Source organism: Chelmon rostratus, chromosome 4 (assembly GCF_017976325.1).
Source record: "Chelmon rostratus isolate fCheRos1 chromosome 4, fCheRos1.pri, whole genome shotgun sequence".
Classification (NCBI taxonomy): Eukaryota; Metazoa; Chordata; class Actinopteri; order Chaetodontiformes; family Chaetodontidae; genus Chelmon; species Chelmon rostratus.
In genome coordinates, this window is record NC_055661.1 from 26,745,426 (window position 1) to 26,766,884 (window position 21,459).

The following is a 21,459-nucleotide window of genomic DNA, read 5'->3' on the forward strand; positions in this document are numbered from 1 at the left end:
GCTCCCTCGTGCTCATCTCTGCTTCCCGGTAAATAATTCAGGCCATAATTCTGCGTATTAGAAGAAGACATTCAAAAATGCCGAAGCAGGCCCCCGGAGACTCCGCGCTGGAATTTTATGCAGAGGAAGAAATTGGAGGGTACATCATGTTGGCTGGGGGGCCCATCACTCATCAATTTGTTTGTAAACACCAGATTTATGTGCAGTAAAGCAAGTCCTCGTCTAAACTGCTGCAGGGCTTTTCTCTCTCTCTCTGTCTCTCTCTCTCACACACACACACACACACACACACGCACGCACACACACTCAGTATCGCCTCCAGCATATTTAGGAAAAAATTACTAGGAAATCTCCATGATGCCGCCATTCTGAGATCTTCTCAGTTTACTGGCAGAGGAATAAGGGGGTGAGTACGTGCACAGTTCACGTCAGCGGCTGCAGAGCGATGAGCTGATGATATAACCGCCGTATTTACTGTAAGCATCAGGTCGGCTGTGGATAAATATTTCTGTTTGATTTCAAACCCTAATGTGCATCACTTCTCAGTGACCAGAAGAAACGCCTCCTGTCACCGCTGCTGTTTTGTTTCCTGACATTTCGAATGACGCTGGTTTCCCGGTCCGGTCCGGAGAGATCTCCCGGCCCGCCCTGATCGCCGTTTCAATTTAGCAATCTGCAGGAAGTAAATGAAATGCTCAGTGACTTACGGCTGATACGCAGCACACGAGTAAAGATGACAAATGGAAAGGATTAAATCAAGCGGGTCTTGGGAAGGCGACAGTAAAAAAAAAAAACTTTCAGGAGGTCTTTAAATTATTCTAACAACTCCATCAAGCTGATCCCAGCAGTAAGCATACTTCATAGCTGAGTGCATTTGCTGATCGTGGCCACAAGGAAAAAAAAAGGAGACTGCACGCTGTATCTCTGTGTAATTAAACCGCTGTCCCAGATGTACACTCAAAAGACTATCGCAAGTGCAGGATTTCTATTAAGCAGGTGATTCCGATTGGTCTAAAGAGCGGTCGGGGACCCGCTGCATGAGATGGGAGGAAATGAATCGGAGCTGTGTAAGCAGGGGGCGTCTGCTGCCGCTGAAGGGCTTTTAAACGACTCTTGAAGAGAGCGAGGTAGCTGCAGGTTACACCGGAGGTCACCAAGAGGTTTCAGGGGAGGATGAGGAGAAGACAGAGAGAAGGAGCTCATTATCTGGGCGATCCCAGAGGCCAACGGGGGAGCGTTAACCAGCGGCGGGCAGGGCCGGACGGGCCTGCGTCAGAGAGAGAGGTTCAAACAAAGACACAGAGGCGAGATGCTACTGCAAAGCTTTTATTGAAGAGGAAAACAACAGTTGACTACATGCCCCTTCCAAAGATCCAGAGCAGATCAGGTGCTGTACTTTACCAACAGAGGGCCAAGCAGAGGTCTTTATTTACTTTGGTGAAGGGAAGTAAACATGGCTAAATCTTTAGAGGCACGGTGCACTATGAAACACACAGCAACAGTATCTTGGGTCAATACTGCTCAGTCGAAGGCACTTTTACAAACAGAACAAAGACAGAAGACAACACAGATACGCTGAACGAACAGAGATTCTTTATACTGGTAGCATCAATCTGTTTGAGAAGATTCACGTCAGACAGGTTCCCGCAGGGATGTGCGATGTGTCCACGGACCGCCGCACAAATATCATCAACGGGAGGGTTTAATACAGCTTTAATGGCACATGGACGACCTACAGCAGAGGTTTAACTCTGCGCTCACAGACCAGCCCGGGCTACGCTGTGCAGGAAACGTGCTAATTAAACAATAATAAAATATTTGTAGAATCAGAAAAAGACTTGAATCAGTATTAAAGTAGAAGGTTTTACATTTATCGAGCAGTTTGCGGCCTAAAATTTAAAATGACGTTTATCCTCTGCATAAAGAAATCTGCTTTAAAACTGCATTACTGAATTCTTTTAGTTATTTAGGGGCAGTGCAACAAAGCACATGATCACCTTATTAAGCTGCTGTGTGTGAGCAAACATTTGCTTCTCTGCACATCTTGCGGACAAAGCGATCATTAGTCCACTATTCAAAACTCAAACCTTTATTTAAACTTGGAAGATCACTGAGTTAAACTCACTCTGCTTTTAGCTGTGTTGGTTTGGTTCCTGAGAGAACTGCACTAAACGCTGCTCTGTGTTCACCAGCGAGTCGCCAGCTGAGTGTGTCCGTGTGAGCTGCTGAGCAGGAAGCGAACACGATGTTTACCAGAACTTTCTCACTGGAAACAGCTGCTTGTTATGACGAGAAACAAGGCCGACGAGCCGAAACAGAAAAGCTGCGGGCGGCAAAAAACCAAAACAGAAAGCTGAAGGACGCTAAAGTGCTCTGTGGAGTCATGTGATCAGCCCCTGCGGGTTCCTCACCATCAGTGAACCCTGTTGATTTGTGCAGCTGTAAACTACATCACATCCTGTGTGTTGGTAAATAGAACATTAGCATTAACATTATCTGCTCCTCTTTATCAGCAGGCCGAGCTGTGAACATGTGCTTTCAGCAGCAATTGATGGCTGTGTTGCAGGTTACATGAAAGGAACTCATGTTTGATTGTTTAACTGGTACATTCACTTAACGCCATGCGGAGTTTCTGATTTGACGGCGGTCAGCGGTGAGAAGCGCTTTCTGCAATCTTGTGGACTGCGTTTTCACACAGACGCTGATGTTTATAGCTCGTAATTACTGTATGCTTCCTCACACTGTCGCTAATTAAGTTGAACGCAGCACCAGAATGACTCAGCTGTGCAGTGGTAATGCCTGAAAGCACAGCAAATGTTCCTCCTGCAGATTGCTGCAGTATTGCAACGAGATGTTCGAACCAGAGGAAACCATGTTGGATTTTTACTGAAGAAAGCCGGAGCACGAAGGTCCACCCACTAACTTCTGAGCAGGTATTGTTCTTAGACACAACTGCTTCTGAAAAGTACCTGAATACGAATTTTAAATGAGCGTCGCCGTACTACTTTTGTTCCGATCCCGCTTTTAAATTGATCAGCCGCTGCTTTTCACTGCCTGGTTCGCCGCTTTGAAACCCTCGTTTGCGTTTTCGTCACCAGATGTGAGATTGTGGCGGGTCAACACGAGGTGCAAACCGGATCACCAGGAACAAGTCTGGGAGCTGAGACCTAGCAACAGGAGACATAATGATAAACGGAGCGTGTATTTCTTGTCTTCTGTTGCCTAACAACCAGCGCTGATCACATGACTCAACAACGTATGTGAAGGTTAATGTGTAGTTCGCTGTATCGGATCAGTTTTTTTTCTCCTGCAGCTGTTTTGGATAACAGGTAACAGAGTAAAAGATGCTCGAGATTACTGGTAATTAAGTTTTGTGACAGACTGTTTAACGTCTTAAAATGGAGCTTTCAATGAGTTTTGAGGGAATACAAACTGTTTGCTCTACTTTTTACTTTTCCTACGTATTACCACTCACTGCTTTTTATTAGTGGGCTTATTAGCCCAGTTGTTTACGGCGTGTCAGCCTGGTCGAAGCACTGCCATCGTCAACCAGACTTCCTGATCACAGCTCATACAGTACACACACAGGTTTCATTTGTATGATCACTGATATCCAAACTGATTGTTTATAATATAGCCATCTCCATTTTTGGGAAAAAGTCTGTCTCACATTGTGTGGATGACTGTAAACCGATCCAGCTAACAAACAGGTGAACCAGTACTTTACTTTAAAGGGACCCTGTGGAGTTTTCTTGTAAACAAATCAAACTCATGTTTTCCGATTCGTTTCCCTTCTCGTAAGCAAAGCTGATGGTTTGTATATTTAAAATCCTGCATGTTTCCACCCACATTTGCGAGCGTGTGCTCTTCTTCTTCAATGCTTTTGCAGGCACATTGTTACACTTCTTTGCACATTACTGCCACCAGCTGTCGAACAGCGGAGCAGCGTGAAAACACCCACCTGCTGGGTGACGCCAACAGCGTCCTTGGACAGACATATAAAAGCCCCCCACCACTCCTACACTGGAGCAAGACCCCCAGAATGAAAGACACACATGAGTGTTTTCAAAGAGCAGTCTTTGTAGATATTTGTAGATGTTTTAACTAACTTTGGCCCCGTCTCTGCATATGGGTCCATGTGTGCATTCAAGATTCAACAAAACAAAACAGTATAAAGCCGCTGCTCCACAGAGCGCCTGGTGGTCAAAACTCCACAGGGTACCTTGAACTCACCACCATCAGTTAAGTTTGACTCATGTTGCTCTAGTGATAAGACTGAAGTAACTTTCAAATCAAACAGTCAAAGCGCTGCTCAGTGACTCCTGGATGGAAGAAATAATAACATCAGTCACTCTGGGGAAACTCTCCTGGTCCCTTCTTAGCCCATCAACTTTAAACAAACACTAAATATAAAAGACAAGTGTCAATGGTACAGTCAATACTGACAAACAGCACAGTGACACACAGAGTCACACAGTACCAACAGCATCGTTTGATTAAAGGCTTACTATAAGGACACTTACGCTTGAATCTGTACAGGTAAAATATTTCCTTATTCATAAAAATTTCTTATAAAGTGTCGATGCAATTAACATTAAAAATTGCATAGCCATCTCAAATCTCTACCAGACTGCCTAAACTACGATCACTAATCTAATCTAAGTAAATTAAATGAGAGAAAAAGTTACATATTTATCTGCTCAAAAACTACACAATTAAATCCCTATATAAGGCCGCATGTATATGAGTGGAATGCCATGATTGTACTGTTCAGGCCAACAGAAAATGAGCTGCTGCACAGATAAAAGCGAACTCGATTGGAAGATACAAAGAAAATGTTATGTTCAAAAGGAAATTCCACAGCTGCCTATTGAGGATTTTGTCTTTGTCACTGAGAATGACTCTTTGTGATTCCTGTGGTCCCAATCAATATAATGTCATGTTTAATATAGCTGCATACAAAATAAGCACACAGTAACTGTGGCAGTTTAAATTCAATTCTTTGGTGTTCAGTTATGCAGAACTGTTTTGCAATAATGAGCTCGAGTGTGTAATTGTATCCCTATTTGTGTACCGTCTGTGGATTTGCACTGCAATAAACAGTAAGAATAAGAAGATGTTCTAACCAGCGCACTGTACGCTCGTGGTTTTTCTAAATACTGCTAAAGCTACAGGCGCACACACATCCATCCATGATGTCTTCACCTGCAGGGCAGATGTGTCAAACACTTTGCACGTTTTGCTGGAGTCAGACTCCATCTTAGATCTCAAGAACCTGTCAGCGAGAAATATTTGGGCTTGCATGCGTACGTGCATGCACGTGCACCCTGGCTAGAACTCGCCGCTTTAGCATGATTATAATACGGGATAATAACACTGAGTGTTGATGTATAACTGATAACTGGTGGATTTCGAGGTGATTTTAAGCAATAGTTTGACATTTTGGTAAAGGTGCTTATTCACTTTCTTGTCAAGAGTCAGACAAGAAGATTGATGCCACTTTAACATCTGTACGGTCAATAGAAGGCTACATCTTAAGCTTAGCTTAGCATAAAGACTGCAAACAGAGGGAAACAGCTAGCAGCTAAGGCTCACTAAGCTAGATGTTATATCTTGTCTTTTTAATTCGAACAGAAACAGTCGCGGCTTCATGGCGGGCTACGCGGCGGCTACATCCTGGTGATGAATGAACTACAGTTCAGTGTTTTTTGAGCATCTGTTTCCAGGTATTATTAAGCTACGCTATTCACCTGCAGATTGCAACTTCATATTCAGCATCCAAATGTAAAAAAAAGGCATCGATCTTCTCATCTTACTCTCAGGAAGAAAGTGCATCAGCATATTCCCCAAAATGTTGAACTGCTGAACAGAACACAGCCTCCTCTGCTGTGATTGTACCGAGTCATGTTTGCAGGTGAACACGTGATTCTTGTTACTGAGAGTGAATATATATAGAGAGGGATATATATGTTCTGTATATGCTGAGGAATGCAAGCTTGTGTGGATCGGTATGTTTGCGAGGGAAAGAGCGAGCGATGGGTTATCACAGTGGAGGTGACCGGGCGGCGGGCTGCTCAGAGGTCAGTGGTGGCCTTGGCGGTGAGGGCCTGGATGCGGCTGGTGTTACAGTTTTTGCAGAGGACATGTCCGTCCAGAGGGTAGCAGCCCTGGTTATCCCCCTCTGAGAGCAGAGAGCCACAGTCCTGCAGGACACAGATACTCCGTTAGTCCCCAAACACAAACAGAGCCATTAGCCACGCTCACCGATCAGGCACACTCATTCGCTCTCTGCGCTCACACCCTAAATGAGACATTTACCGCTGTTTAAAAACTGAGCCAGAGTCGAGCTACAGGAGCCTCGGTGCAGAAAAGCCTGTCAGCGTTCTGGTTTTCCACCAGCTGGTGAGTGTGGAGGTGCAGCAACTGGTTCTGACAAAAGATCCCTTTGTCTTCAACCTCTATCACCTCACAGTTTAAACTTCATCAACTTTCTTTTTGGGGCTATTTTATATTTTACATAACAATCATTTTACGTGTGATTACAGAATTTAAGATGAACACAATTCGTCTTGTCTCTCCCGGAGCAGGTATATTGATGCATCTTTGTCTTTCTGTTGTTTTTGGTCTTTTCCCTGTCACAGGTATTAAAACAAAGTTTGGCTCATTGCTAATAAGCAGCTGTGTTTGCCACTTAAATCTTTCTTGTAGGTCTATCTGTCGGTCGGTCCAACACTGTGGTCCAGACTGAAAGACTCCTGCTGGATGAGCTGCCATGAACTTTTACAGAAATTCATGGTCCCCAGAGGTTGAATACTAATGACTTTGGTGATCGTCTGACCTTCATTAAGCACCATCAGCAGGTTCACATTCGTGGTTTTATCGACAGGATGGATTGTTATGAAATGCAGTTACATTTTCATCTCACGAGTTTAATCATTTTGTCCATTTTGGTTGCTGACAATTCCATCAATCATTGCTGTGCTTTGTGTTAATAGCTAGTTGGCAAATGTTAGCATGCTAACGAGCTAAAGTGAAAGTCTAAACTGAATCTGGGCCGATCCAGGTGTATTTGAATGTATTGGTTATATTGCAGCATCAGGTACATCCTTAGAATATGTTAACATTATAACTGCTAAACATCAGCATGTTAGCATGTTAGCATGCTGATTGTAGCATTTAGCACAAAGCACTGCCTCACAGAGCCACTGGTACAGAGCTGTGGACTCCCCTTATTCTTTCCATGTAGTGGTGTCGACCATAATTACTTCCTTTCTGTGACATACATATACAGTAAACACTGTATAAACACTGCTCTGCGGTGACGGCGTGGCGACACCTGAAGAAGAAGATGTCTTGAACTGAAAGCATCTCTTGTCTGGCTCCAGCCTTCAGTTTGTTTTTGTTGCAGCACCTGTAAAGCAGCGCTCTACACTCTTTACAGAGTAATAACCACAGAACCCATGAGGACAACTTCACACACACAAACACAGATACACACATTGCTTTGGCATTATTTTCTCTTTGTCTGCGACGCTGGGTTACACTCTCAACATCTCACACACACACACACTGAACTCCGTCGACTCATGTTTCCCTGGTGATGAAATTCTTCTCTTGTTGAGCCCCTTCAGCTGAACTAATCTGCTTTGCTTTCCTTTGACCTTTATGTCTGCCAAACGCTCTGTGTACTCACACTGGCACGGCTGTGTGACACGTTACGTCTCTTTTAGCCGGGCACGTAATGTCTCAGCGCCGCTTATCAACCGGCGAGCGGCGGCTGACAGATTGGTTACTATGCAAGCCCGTGAACTTTGCAGAGGAGAGATGGAAAGCTATTTCGAGGCAGGTAAGAGAGGGATGATTCAGTCGTATGGCTGAAAAGGTGACTCGGGGGACGGGCATGCATGTCGTGCCTTACACCTTCACGCAGTAATGACTGTCACCTAGAGCTGTGGCAGATGGTACGTAACCAGCGCTGCTAATTACAGGGAGCCGACATACCAGAAGAGTTACCTCACATACCTCACAGCGGTAACACTGCACGTGGAAGTCGCGGTCCAGGGCCACAATACGGACGGTCTCCTCCTGGCCCGGTGCTGGCATTATCGGCTCAGAGCACACACAACAGCGTGGAGCGAACTTCCTGCGAGAGAGGACCGAGAATAACAGACATTAGCTCACAACTACAGGGAACACTGGAGTCTGGTCTACCCTCATCGCTTTCTGAGACCGGTACACATAAGCAGGGCTGCGGCTAATGATGATTTCCATGATTGATTAATTAATCCTTGGGTTTTGAAAGAGGTGGCGTGTTCAAACTGCTTGACTTGTCTGGTCAACAGTGCAAAGTCCAAAGAAAATTAATTAACAAGAATAAAACAAAATGACCTAAATAATAAATCAATTACCATTTTTTTTTCTAAATAATATTCTGTCACTTTGAGCTGCAGTCCCTGCATGCACGGTGCTCTACAAATAAAGTTTATTGTTATTTTTATTAATTGACTAAAGCAACATTTCCTAAAAGTCTGCTTGTGATCCCTCATAATTACAGTGTGTATGTCTACCGGCTTTGACCAGTTTCAATTATTATTTTTCGCTTGTTTATTTGAAGAATTTTTTGAGGTCTAAAAGGGTAAAAGTATTCAGTAATTCATATTTTTTTCCCGCTTTTCTTTAATCACCTCATGACCCCTCCTAGTTGTCTTGCGACCCCTTGTAGGGGTCCCAACCCCAAGTCTGGCACAGCTTGTGCATTTGTTTCCTACATTTAATTATTCATTCACTCAACCACCGAGGAAACGCTAAATCTGCCCTTCTCTGAAATAGTTCATATGAACAGAATATTTGAGGAAAAGCTAAAGATAGTCGGGCTTTTGCAAATATCACAACCGACTCTCACAGTGACATTTTCAAGCCTTCAGATCAGTAACTCTGGAAGTGCCTTCAGCAGGAAGAGGTCTGTCTAACAATAGGATCTTTGAGGATATGAAAAGCACCGTGAGATTTCAGGTCCTGTCTGGTGACTGAAAGCCGGGTGGACACTTCTATTTCACACGCTAACAGAGTGCCTGAGAATCAGGAAGTGGAGGGGGCGTGTGGCTTTGGGGAACCACGGCCATTCGGTATTAGCCAGAGAAAAAGCTTGGGCCCCGGCGTGACTATTCCTCGACACAAAGGGCTGCGCTGTTGAGGTCACACTTGTCATGTGGAATTAAACAACGGCCCAGTGAAGCTACTCCACAAAGCGAAAGCTGTGCGCTAACACCAAGAGCCAGCTGTTTACTTCTGTTTCCCTTCTGGTCAGTGAGCAAAGGAACATTTCTGGGAAGGTGGCGGTTATGCAATCGTTGGATTGTGACACAATGACAGGAATTTACTATTAAATTCATGTCTACAGCTTCATCTCATGAGGTCCCTGGGCTTGTGACACTGCTTGCAGTACTTCCCGAAAAGGAAGCACTAAGAACCCATATTGATTATTCTTAAATGTGGCTGAATTTGTGAGGTCGGCGAAGGATTTTAAAGCAGCATTAATTGATTTTAGCCACTTGGGGGCAGTGGAACAAGCTGTAAACACAACACTGACGATGCTATACCTGAAGCGTCAGCAAACACTTAGCAGACATGAAGAACATTTCATTTAAAGTCGAGCGTCTATCCTCCTGCCAAATACAGGTCAAACATTCACTCTTCTTTAGCCCTGGTACGTCCATGCTAGATGTTCTACTTGCTTCGCTAGCTAGTTGCTACCACTGTTTGTCAGCCATTTTCGCGCTGCACAGGAAGTTTAGAGTGTTTTAATTGGAGCTTTTTGCTGAAAACTGCTGTCTGCTGGAAAACGCTGTGGACCATACAACCAAAACAATGAGGTGAAAAATGCTAAAATGTGATAATTCCCTGTGAGCTACTATATTTTGTGCAACTTTAAAAGAGTACATATTCTAGTTTCCTGTCCTACTGGTATTTAGATGATTTGTTTTGCTTATATGGGAGAAAATGCTAGAATCAGGCCTCTAGCATCATATGACTCTGTGGTTGTAGGACCACTAGCTTACACATTGCAGCTATTTTCTATAGTTGCACATAGTGACTGTATGCAGGATCACAGATGTCCTTTGCTCACTGTGGAGTTGTAGAATTTGCATAATGTCGCAAGTGAAAAAGCAAAACCAGGCACTTCTTGGACAGGATAAAACAATGAGTAGCTAGCTAGCTAACAAGTTACCATGTATATAGCAAATGAGATAAATTTGGAGCTATTTTAAGGCTTTGAAATTGGAAAAGGAAATTGGAAATAGTGCATGTTACTCCTGACAGATTTCTATCCAAATTTTAATTTTCCTTTTAGCTCTGTGTTGGTCTCCACCAACTCCTGGGAGGGATATCTGGTTCATTAGCTGTTAAATGCTCCACTATGTTCACTACCGAGATGCTAATCTCGTCTTTAAAGCATTCGTCTCAGATCTGATGAGAAGCTGTCCTTCGTACTTGTGGAAGTCCTCGATGCAGTGGATGTGGTTGGAGGCGTCCACGGTGAAAGGGATGCCGTCCAGGCTGCGGTGGCACACCACGCAGGTGAAGCAGTGAGGGTGGTAGGCTTTCCCCGTGGCCCGCAGGATGCGCTCCATGATGGGCTTACTGCAGATGGTGCAGGTCTCAAGGGTGTTCTGTAGACACAAACACACAAACCCACAAACACCCACATGATTACACAACCAACCTGATGATGAATGTAGTGATTCTAATGATTCATCTCCAAAGGCCCTTTGAGCGACTGTTTACAATTAGCGCTTGTCCGCAAACAAATGTTAACCAACGTGACATATTTAGACGAGTTTTTCTGCATTTCCCGCGGTTTTGAGTTGGTGATTTTTTTACTTCCTGTTGCCTGTTCAGGGGGCTGCGCTCCCATTCGTGCCCGTGCAACGAATAAATCCACACTCGGGACCTTTCGCTCGGCTGTCCTCAAATGCCTCTGAAGCCGAAGGAATCTGATTAGCACTCCTCTCGAAACACAAACACAGTCATTTTTCAGCTGCCCTCACCCACACTTCATCCTCCCATATGCAAGAGTGTGAGCAGTAAATATTTCCACTTTGTGATGACTGCAGGTTTTCTGCAGCCAGGCGACTGGGCAAGCGGCCCGCGGGGGGACGTGGCAGCCGCCTGCCTCTGACTTATCTGTGGCATCTCTCTTCTTAATACCTGCCGGGAGACACCATTTGTTATTTCAATATTTCATAAATAACGACTGCCTCTCTAAACAGCAATGCAATTACGGGGGGGTGGATATATCATGCGAGGGTGATCAATGTGCGGCCTGATGTGGCTGTGCGCGAGCTCACGGGCCCCGCTGTCGCTGCTCCTCGCTCTGGCATTTCCTGGATCTCTGTGTCTCTCTGTTCTCTCCCTTTCGCTGCGCTTGGCTGGGCTAAAGAGTTGCACGGTTCAGCTGTTCCCATTGGCTCCCGCTGTAGTAGCAAGCTGCCTCAGTGTTTCCAAACACAGCTCGGGGTGTGTAGCAACACTGCGCTGCGTCATCGGCTGCCTCCCAGACACACCGCCGGGCCCCGCCGTTTAAAATGACACTTCTGTGACCGCTCGGCCGAGGTGAACCCCCCGCCATGCCCTGTCCGGCTGCGGAGCACGTGCGGCGGCTTTTATAGTCCATATGCTAATGAGCAAAGCAGCTTCACGGGACGAGGTTCACTGAAACTACAACGTTAAGATGTTCCCGACCTGATTCCGTGAGGTGCCTGACTTTTTTGCTTCTCAGATCTGCTCGCAACACGATCATGTGTCACTGGAGGGTAAGAGGGCAAGAGATGAGAGCAGCTGATGTATGACCTGAGGCTGCGAAGAGGTGGTTTGAAAAATGGCCGTTTCTTCAAAGCACTCCTGGAGAGGCATTATTTCATGAAAAGCAATGTGTGCAGACAAGCCCTGCATTCTTATTTGTCTTTTTTCCCCCTCTCCAAGACGGTAATAGAAATAAACATTATTCCCAGGGCAACATTTGTGTATAAACAATGTCCATATTGCAATCCTGCTCGATCCTGGAAGTGGAATGAAGCCTTTAATGAGCTCGCTGCACTGAGCCCTTGAGGTTTGCCTCACACACGCACACAGAGGCAGAGAGAGGTAGAGGTAGAGAGGGAGAGAGAGGGAGAATATATTTGCAACCTGAGAATCTGAGTAAGATACCAGGGCCAAACAGCACTAAACTGTCTTCAACTCTTACTCATCTGTCTGCATTTCCACTTACTTATTCTCATCTGCCCTTCATGTGGGAATACCTTGCCCTTGTTTAGCTTAACTAGAGCATATGATTTCACAGCACACAGTTCCTCCGGGCCATTGTAATGAGTACAGTACTCAAAAGACAAAATTTTCTCTCTTTCTCTCTGATGGTAGGATTCTATGACCTCAATTCATTCATTCTGCTCAGCGCCTGTTGTTTTTTATTCACTCGTGACTCCTTTTATTTGGTATTAGGTAACATTTATTAGGCCTGTTACACAAATGTGGCTCGGATGTCAAAACAGAGGATGTGCAAAGGATGTGTTTGGGTACAACCTCTACAGATGGTTTAACAAAATTCTGCATAAATCACTCCATGCCCTCTGTGTCAGACATCCAGGTCCTTTGCAGTTTGCCACTAGAGGGCTGTATATGTCTGCAGATGTCCGGGTTTTGCTTTTCCCCTGACTAAATGTGATGTATTCAAGCATATGTATTCTTTTTTTTCCCCTCTCCCTCATACATTTCTCTAAGTGTTTGCCCAGAAGGCTAAACAAATGTCTAGGCAGATGAGGTAAAGTGAATTTAGGTCAGACAGCCTCTTGCTGAACTGAGGGGTGAGTGGAGTGCGTTAAAGTCAATTGTGGCCCCTTTTCCTCATTGTAAGCCGTTTCCTTTTGCTACAAAGTGCTATCACGGCCTCACACCAAACACACTGATGCCCACACAGTCCGGCGCAGCTTCCCACCGTTTCGCAACGGGCTCCCAAACAACGTTTGACACAGCTGTCTGTTGGAATGAAGAGTGTGATGGCAAACAAAGCATGTAACAGGGAGTTAAGAGGTCCCATGTGCTCCGCTCTGAACATGAGAAACAGGCCTGACAGACACACAGCGAGTCAAACCACACACGCAAAAATCATCACCCAGTCGCATTTCATCGAAGAAATGTTGATGGTGTTGCACAACTTTACTCATCGTTTACTCATTTCTAAAGTAAATCAGCGTCACAGTGTCACTGCCTTCACACTCAAACAGGTAAAGTACAACTAAACGGCAGACTACATGATTCGATCGAGTCATTTTCTTTTTGGACCATATTGTTCTGTAAGACATCCTCACATTTGAGAAGCTGGAACCATCAAAAGTTTTGGCATTTTTGCTCATAAAAGGACGATTAATCAATAATCAACATAACATATTTGTAACTACATAATAAAACACTCACATGGCCGCTTCACACAATCAGGGGGTTTGGGTGTCTGATTAAAATATTACAATTAATTCAGTCTGTGGTTTGTACTTTTCCATTCAAAACACAGCTACGGCTGAAACGATGCTGGAACGTGGACGTGTTTTTCCATGTTTGCAGATGAAACAGTAAACAGTTGGAAATCTGCTGTGGCACACTGCTAACTTTAAGCTGTTACCCATCCCTCCGTATCAACACACGTTTTACACCTATCCGTTCTTTATTTCACATGGCCGAGTCGGCCTGACAGGAGTTCAGCGAGACTGCACGCGATTTATGACCTGGCACGCTGAACTCAGACTGGGCCAAATTTACAGTTGATCTGATTCAGTGTGTGAGTCCAGACCTTCACAGAATGTGCTGGCCGGTGCCAGGCCATGCCGCGTGAATTAACTACACCCTCCTGAAGGTAGCTCAGGGAGGAGCCGGTTCGAAAGAAAGGTCTGAGCGCCGCCGCTGTTTTTGGTTTCCTCTGCAGCGAATCAGAGAGACTGACTTGATCGTGAACTATGAGTCAAATCCCTGACCCTCCAGCTTCCCGAGGGAAGGTGCCTGCTGACTTAATGAACCTTAACAAGCAGCCCCTCTCCCTTTTATTGCTTAATATGGGTCAATCAAGCAGGACAAAGACAAATGATTTGGCCAACAAAAATAGAATTATGCACTCAAGCAACTTACTTTTTAAACAGGAAGTGCTTTAAAACAAGAGAAGAAGAAGAAGTGTGGAATAACAGAGATGAAGGAAGTATGACTCACAGTGAGGTGATAATTTAGAGAACATGAGAAAGACTAACTACAACAAAAATAATCCAACACCACAAACTACAGCTTGAGGGAATTGAAAACAAGGACACTCAGAAAAATTCAGCGTTTCGCAGCCGCACAGCACAGCACTGTTCCTGTGGTCTGTACGCTACACCGACACAGAGCTAGCCTCAGCCGATGCAATGACTTCCTGGATGCCGAATTATGAATCCTACAATGGTGAAGGGATGACCCACCCTACTCTACCTGTAATTGGGTAGTATTTGTTGCCCACGATGGTTGGATTAAAGTTTAGGGATGATGAGTGATGATTGGTTAGGGTTTAGGTGAGAATATCAGGGTAAGCCAATCAGAGGCAGAGTAGGGCGGGTCATCCCATCACCATGGCAGGATTCATAAATTCACTTCCTGTACTCTCCACTGGTTGCCTGGCTAGCCGTTTCCCTCCGTATCCAGTCTTTATGCTAAGCTAAGCTAACTGGCTGTGAATGTGTGAGACAGATATGAAAGTGGTGTCAGTCTTCTCATCCAAATGTCAGCAAATTTCCCAAAATGTCAAAATATTCCCTTAAACATGAACTTCACACAGGTACTTTTCACTTTGGTGTTATTTTATCGGGCTGCATTTTATTCTAAGGCGTTTCTGTTATTTTGCCTCTCTAAAAATACCACACTTTCTATCTTTTAAAGTGGGACACCTGCTGCTCGCTGACCACCAAGAAGACAATTTAAGATCTGTTAAGCCCCACTTAACCTCCATTAAGATGCCCGAAATACACCAGAGATGTTTCACTATTTTTGTTGTTGTTTTACGATTTTCCAAAGTCCATCTATTTATTGACAAAATCCTGCCTAATCTACCACCGCCTCACACCTCCACGTCCTGAGGTTGAATTATCCCACACCAGGCTATGAATGCAAAGGTCGTGGCTAAAAGTATATTTGTGTTTTCTATTATTTGAAGTACTTCTGCGAGGAAGAGGCAAAGTTACCTCGCTCACAGCTGACTTGGCACCAGCTTCTCTTCGTGCATACTTAAGAAGCAGATTTGGCAAAACTGTCCCCATGACAGTGTTTACAGAAACCGATGCTGCTCTGTGAATCCTGATTGTGGATTCGCGCAGCAGCTTCAGTGATATTTGCTGAAGTCAAAGAATGAGGCGGCAAATGGATTAAATGTACAATAATTAAGAGGTTTTGGGAGCCACCTTGAGTCAGTTGAAAAACCCCCCTGACAACGTGATAGATAGGATTATTGTGGTCGGGGTTAAAGGGAAATAAACTTGTTTTCCACATTCTTAAGCCAAATCATGGAGGTCTCGGCCTGCGGAAAATGCCAGAAATCTGCTTTGGTTGAGGGAGGATGGGAGCTCATTTAAATCTCCACACATTTGCGATGGGATTGCGGGAGCACCACCCTCCCCTGATCTGTGGTCTGCTCAGGCCACGGAGGTGGAGAGGTTTGTGTGTCGCTGTGTGTGTGCGTGAGGAGAACTGAGTTTCCTTTCAGCTGGTCGGGTTCAGCGATCACGATCATCTTTCCAACCTCCTCCTGTGAAGGTTAACAAGTGAACCACCCCCTGCCATTTCCCCTCCCCGAGGTCCAACTCACCCGAGACCCCCGACACGATCCCATCCCCAGCCCTTGATATCCAGCTTAAATTCAATTTTACATATCAGTGATTGCTTTCCAGTGACCGGCGCTCCCTGGCATCCTGACTCTGTCCATCTGTCTGTGCAGTTTCTAAGCATCAGGCCCACAGAGCGAGCATACGAAGATATGTTAACTTGACTCGACTCCTTTACAAATTCCTGTCATTTCTGAGCGCGTTATGTAAATCACCCACTCGTATCGGTTCTGCTGCCTGGATGCAGATGACTGAGGTGTGTGTGTGTGTGTGTCTTGTTTACGTGTGGGTGTGAGCGAGCATGTCACGCAGTGGAAAGTGATTCTCCTAATGGTTTGGTAACTCTGAGGATCAGTGACCTTGAAACTATCAGCTGTATAATTCACAGCGTTTGTGACAGTCATCTGTGCGCACGCCACTCCGTCAGGACGAGTGCGCCCAGGTTTCGGTGCCTCTCTGACCTGGAATGGCCCTGCTTCCTCTGAGCGTCGGTCTACCCAGCTCAGCTCAGGCTGTCTGTGTAATAAATTCACACCGGGTTATGGATGACCAGCGCGTGCAGGAATGGGGTGGCGTCCTGCCAGAGCCTCCTATCCTCATTTGTTTTGTACATTTAGTTGCTGCCTGGACGCTTTACGAGCAGCCCCGGCCCTGTGATCCTTTTCACCAGCAGCTGCAGCGCCTGTGCAGGTTTCACTTCTTTCAATTGCGAACGCGAGTTTCGACAAAGCAACAAAAACTGCAAGTGTCAAATGAGATCTGAATATTCATGCGTTCTATTACACTCAGCCGAGCGGCTTTATTTGTTCACGCGCATTTCTTGTTTTAGCCAAGTGATGATATCAGGCTGCGGCCAACATGAAGGGACAGGGCCGACACACAGATCATGCCTCGCTCGGGCCTTTCTTTAAAGAATAAAAGGTGGCAGTGGGGGCCCTGATCTCTCTCTCAGGCTCAGGCAAAGTGGCCGGCCTGCCTGTCTGCCTCTCTGCCTTAAATTCAGCTCCGCAGCAGAATGTGACCCCTCTGGACTTTGGGCAATGTCTCCTGCTCTGGTTACAGAGAGAAACTGACAAAGACCCCGGCAGTAGTTCTCTCATGCCATGAGTTAGAGTGACATTGTGGTGGGTCAGCATTGGGTCACGGATATTTTTCTCCTGCTCACTCCCGGGGGGGGGGGAAATGTGCTTCGACAAAAAGCATGAGGAAGGTTTAGAGGGCCCGGTGTTTGGAATCACTCTCTCCTCTCTTGTCCAAACAGTGTATTCTAATAACAACACTCATGCTTTTCATTTACTTGCTTGAAATGGATAGGACAGCTGCATTTCCTGTAGTGCAGATCAGTAATAAGAAATAATGACCTGCTTGAGTTTAGTGGGCTCACACCCACTGTACAGCGCAATTATACACACACATAATTGTCTTGGCAAGTCTGGAGACGTACTAAGATGTGAAATCCTATTCATGCAAGTGCTATCTAATTGGCTCACTCCTTTGAGGAATTAGACCGAGTTAATCACGTCTGAATATACAGAACTCAATTAGAACTCTGCAAGCTAATGCAGACAGCCATGAATATTTGATGACGAAGTCAGCAGAAAGCAGAGCTGCTCCGCGTTTGTGAGCGCGCCTCAGACGACAAGTGAAACCGGGGAGTGTGCATACCTGCCGACGCCGCTCGGCGTGTGCGTGGCAGCTCTCCCGGTGCGGGCGGCTGCACTGCAGACGTGCAGACATGCCGGCGGCGAGCTGCAGCGCCGCAGCGCCGTGCATATTGGGGCCCTGAACTCGCCACGCTGGCTGCAAGCCTCTGGATCTGACTACCTGGATATCCATCACAGAGGAGTGACAGGTGTGTGGGTGGTATGCAGTCATTTCTAATTAGGGCCATATTACTGTCAGGGAAGCAACAGCACAAACTTTCTTCCTCTGTGTTGTTCTGTTCACATCACTGTGACTGGATGCGAGGGGAGAGATCAGACTGTGATTGGATGTATCGTATCGTATATCCCCTCTCTCAATGACAGCAGGGGCTTTAGGGGAGTTCTTGGGGATATCCCACTGTTAGGTGGGAGAGTAGTCTGGTATGATGCGCTGTGGAGGACATCCATCACCAGGAGCCCCGATACAGCTGGCACCATGCCTGTCGCCTCTGGGTTCTGCACCACACTCGGAAACTTCCCTTTGCTATCTAGATTGTATGAGTATGGTGCGTTTGTACACACTTTACAGTGCAGTGAACACAACTACAGTGGCGGCTCCCAACCTGATGTACCTCCACATCGCTCTCAGATGAACTCAAGTACTCCTTCATCAGCACCACCCATAATGTAGTAAATGTGTCCAATTCAGCTGATTAAAGCAGTATCACTACAAAAAGCAGATATTGTCACAAGACTATTTGACTGCTTACACATGGCAGTCTATAGGTTAATTTGTATATACACACACACAAAAGCATGAAGCACTCCGCTCCCAGACCACCACCCAGTTGCCGTGCTGTATGATTGAGACCCATATGCTGCCAATCAGAGTGGTAGAGGGATTCAGAGAGCTAGTTCAGTATCTCGAGCACGAGTACGTTATGTCATCGAGAGCTTATGTGGTTAAACACACTGAAAAACACTCTGTCAGTGCAGAGACGCCAGCTCTGACCACCGACTCTCACAAACGAAAGCTACATCACAACGACCTTCACTTCCTCAATGCTGACTGGAAGCAGCGTTCCTGTTATCTGGAAATCACATTTTTTAACCTGGAAAAAGTGGAAAGATTCAGAATAAACATAGATGAAAATAAACGTTGGCTGCAGCTATTGTAAATTTAGACAACTGTTTGCATGAAGTAAATTTGACATTTCTAAAGCACAGTGTCTTCATAGTGGTAAATATGTTGATGTCTCCTGCTGGAGAAGAGGTGCCCTGGATTTCTCCTGCAGAGATTGACAGTTCAAGTTTACCCAAATGCATGACAGAAATAAATTCTTATAACAACCTTTGCAAACAAGGTGGAAAAGTTGTTTTCTATTCTTTGAGAATCAGTTTTTTGGCTAGAAGTGTTTCCATCATCAAAGCTGATTGTGTATGAGCAGGAAGTGCCAAGTCTCTGTGGGGAAGTTTGGTTCTTTTATACAGACACTGGAAAACAGGCCCAAAAATGAATCAAACGTCGGACACTCCCAAAATAAAAGTCCACACATTTAACATAAGAAGAATCATTAAAAAGAAGCAGTGACACGTTATGTTAAGGTACACATATTCATCATTAATTAGGGGCTAATTAGCATGCGTATTAGTAGCAAATCAGCTCTTATTAGCCATTTTAAAGCAGATATTAATGCATGACCATATTCTGCAACTACTCGGCTTTTCCATCAATAATCTCCTAATTACTGATTACTAATATGAAGGAAATTGTTGTACATGAATTATGATCTTTAATAATCTAACCCTTGATAACTCTTCATAAGTGCTTTATAACGACTAATAACGAGTTAATATGCTACTACTATGCACGCTAACAATAAGCACCTGGTTAAATGGTGAATATGTGCACCTAAATATAAAATCTGACCAAAGAAACAATTCTTAAGTGTGTTTTTCACACAAACACTGATTTAGAAAAAACAGCGTTTGCTCATTAATTTATTTAATTCTACATCTCCATCGGCGAATCGAGTCCCACAGAAAAGGTGGCTTTTGTTTTCAAAAGTTATTTTCGAGAGTTTTTGCTGAAAAAGTGGGTCTGATAAAATGAATTACACAAAAATGAATCCGCAGCCATAAAGGCGGCGACGTGAATGGGTGACCGGCGAGGCTGACATCACCACTTTCCAAGACAGACAAACAGACACGGAGGGTAAAAGCTCATCAGTCAATCATGAACGTTTCCTGGTGACTGGCAGGTCAGGGCTGCTGCGCGCAGCTCTTCCTTTACAATAGCAGAATGGAAATCTTTCGGAGAGCGTAGCCAATGAGACCAAAGCCCATTTATTTTAAATAACAGAGCCGTAGTACAACACCAGATAATGAACGTAATTACATTCAAGCAACTTGGCGTCCGTGACCTTGGTGGTCTCTGAAACTCTGTCAAAAGAGGCAGAAATAGATTAAGGTTTTTGTGTGGGCAAATCCCTATCTCTTTATTACTGCTCTTTCAATATGAAGCTCTGCTCCTGGTGTGACCTTGTGTTACTTACATCACTCTCATTACAGTACACTTAAACCGGCTGCACTCTGGATGATCTATATTCATGGGAAGTGGTAGCATAAACAGGAAAGTGGGGATGTGATTCTGCCTCAAACAGGGAACTGAGCATTGTCTGCAACCCTTTTACCGTTCGTTGGTGTCAGTTGTGCAGATTGAATGGATCTGTTTACCAGCATAGAACCTGAAGCAAAGGGCAGTTAAGCAGCCACTTTAAAGCAAATTACCTGGGCAATAACCTGCTGGTGGGAATGCTGCAGAAATGTGCAAGAACGCCTAACAAGCCAGACGCTATGGATGGCATAGAATGGATTTAAGAACAGTGGGCATGGTGATCTGTGTAAGCAATTAACCTCCGTGACACTGAATCCCTCAGCTGGACTTCTTCAAAGACCAGCTGAGCTATCAGATAGAGGAAGAGTCCTTGTTGCTCTCAGCTCTGTTAACTAATATGCACTCGTGGTTAGAGGCAGACTTCCTAAAGTGAAAGGAGACGGAAAATTACTATTCATATCTAAGAGTACAATTTCAAATAGATGTGGTGACTTCTATAATCCCACTGACTGAGAGCATTTAGGCTGGAACTCTCTCGAAGGTAATAATGACTGCTCGAGCATGGCGACTTCATTTGCTACACTGGTTTGTGATGTGAAGCTGCTGAGTCTCAAATTTATATTTCTAAATCAGAGTCTCTAAATGCTGTCATGGGAACTTTTACTTTAGTGAATACAGTAAGTATAATAACAAGTGAATGGGCATTCGTGAGTCGACGTGTTTAACTTGTAAGATTTCAGTCCTGGTTGAGTTGAGCAGTCTTCCACAAAACAGCAGGTCTCAGGAAAGGTGCTCAGATGTTGCAGGTGTGCAGCTCTTCAGGGTTTGATTTCATGAAAATCTTAAAGATTTTAACTATTTCTGTCACCACAACTACAGAAACTGGTCCAAGTAAACCAGTTATACATATACAGTAATACAAACATAAGCCTATAACACTACGTACCTGGATTTAATCACCTGACTCTGTCTGTAGCTGACACGCTGACTGTACTCCTGGTCCTTTAAATCACAGCATTTTCCTCTAAAGTGGAGCACTTCTCTTAAATGCATTACACCTCATATCCCTGCTCTCAGCCAGCTTTGTCTGCAGCTGCATCCTTCAAGAATGTAAAACCTTCAAGTTTCTGTACCTTAATGTGCATCTAACTGCAAGACGACTGACTCAATTAACAAGGTAAATACTACCATAGAAATCTGAGGCAATCTATAAAGGTTTACTCTAAACCAACAAACCGAGGTCCTGGGGTTTTGGGTCAACACGTGAAAACACACTATAAATGTGATCAAAGATCTGGTTGCGTAATTGGAT

At 44.8% G+C, this 21,459-nt stretch overlaps 1 protein-coding gene across 2 annotated transcripts in view; it reads right to left on the reverse strand.

Annotated features, from left to right (window-relative positions):
* Window positions 1-1,310: 1,310 nt before the first annotated feature.
* LOC121605350 (LIM domain containing preferred translocation partner in lipoma) overlaps window positions 1,311-21,459 on the reverse strand; it is a 140,588-nt gene continuing 120,439 nt past the window's right edge. For both annotated transcript variants that reach the window (XM_041935227.1, XM_041935228.1), the window contains 3 exons: window positions 10,492-10,670; window positions 8,023-8,143; window positions 1,311-6,203 (listed from right to left, as the gene is read on the reverse strand). In XM_041935227.1, the coding sequence (XP_041791161.1) occupies window positions 6,075-6,203; window positions 8,023-8,143; window positions 10,492-10,670 (429 nt within the window). In that variant the 3' untranslated portion in view covers window positions 1,311-6,074. The remainder of the gene's footprint in view (window positions 6,204-8,022; window positions 8,144-10,491; window positions 10,671-21,459) is intronic.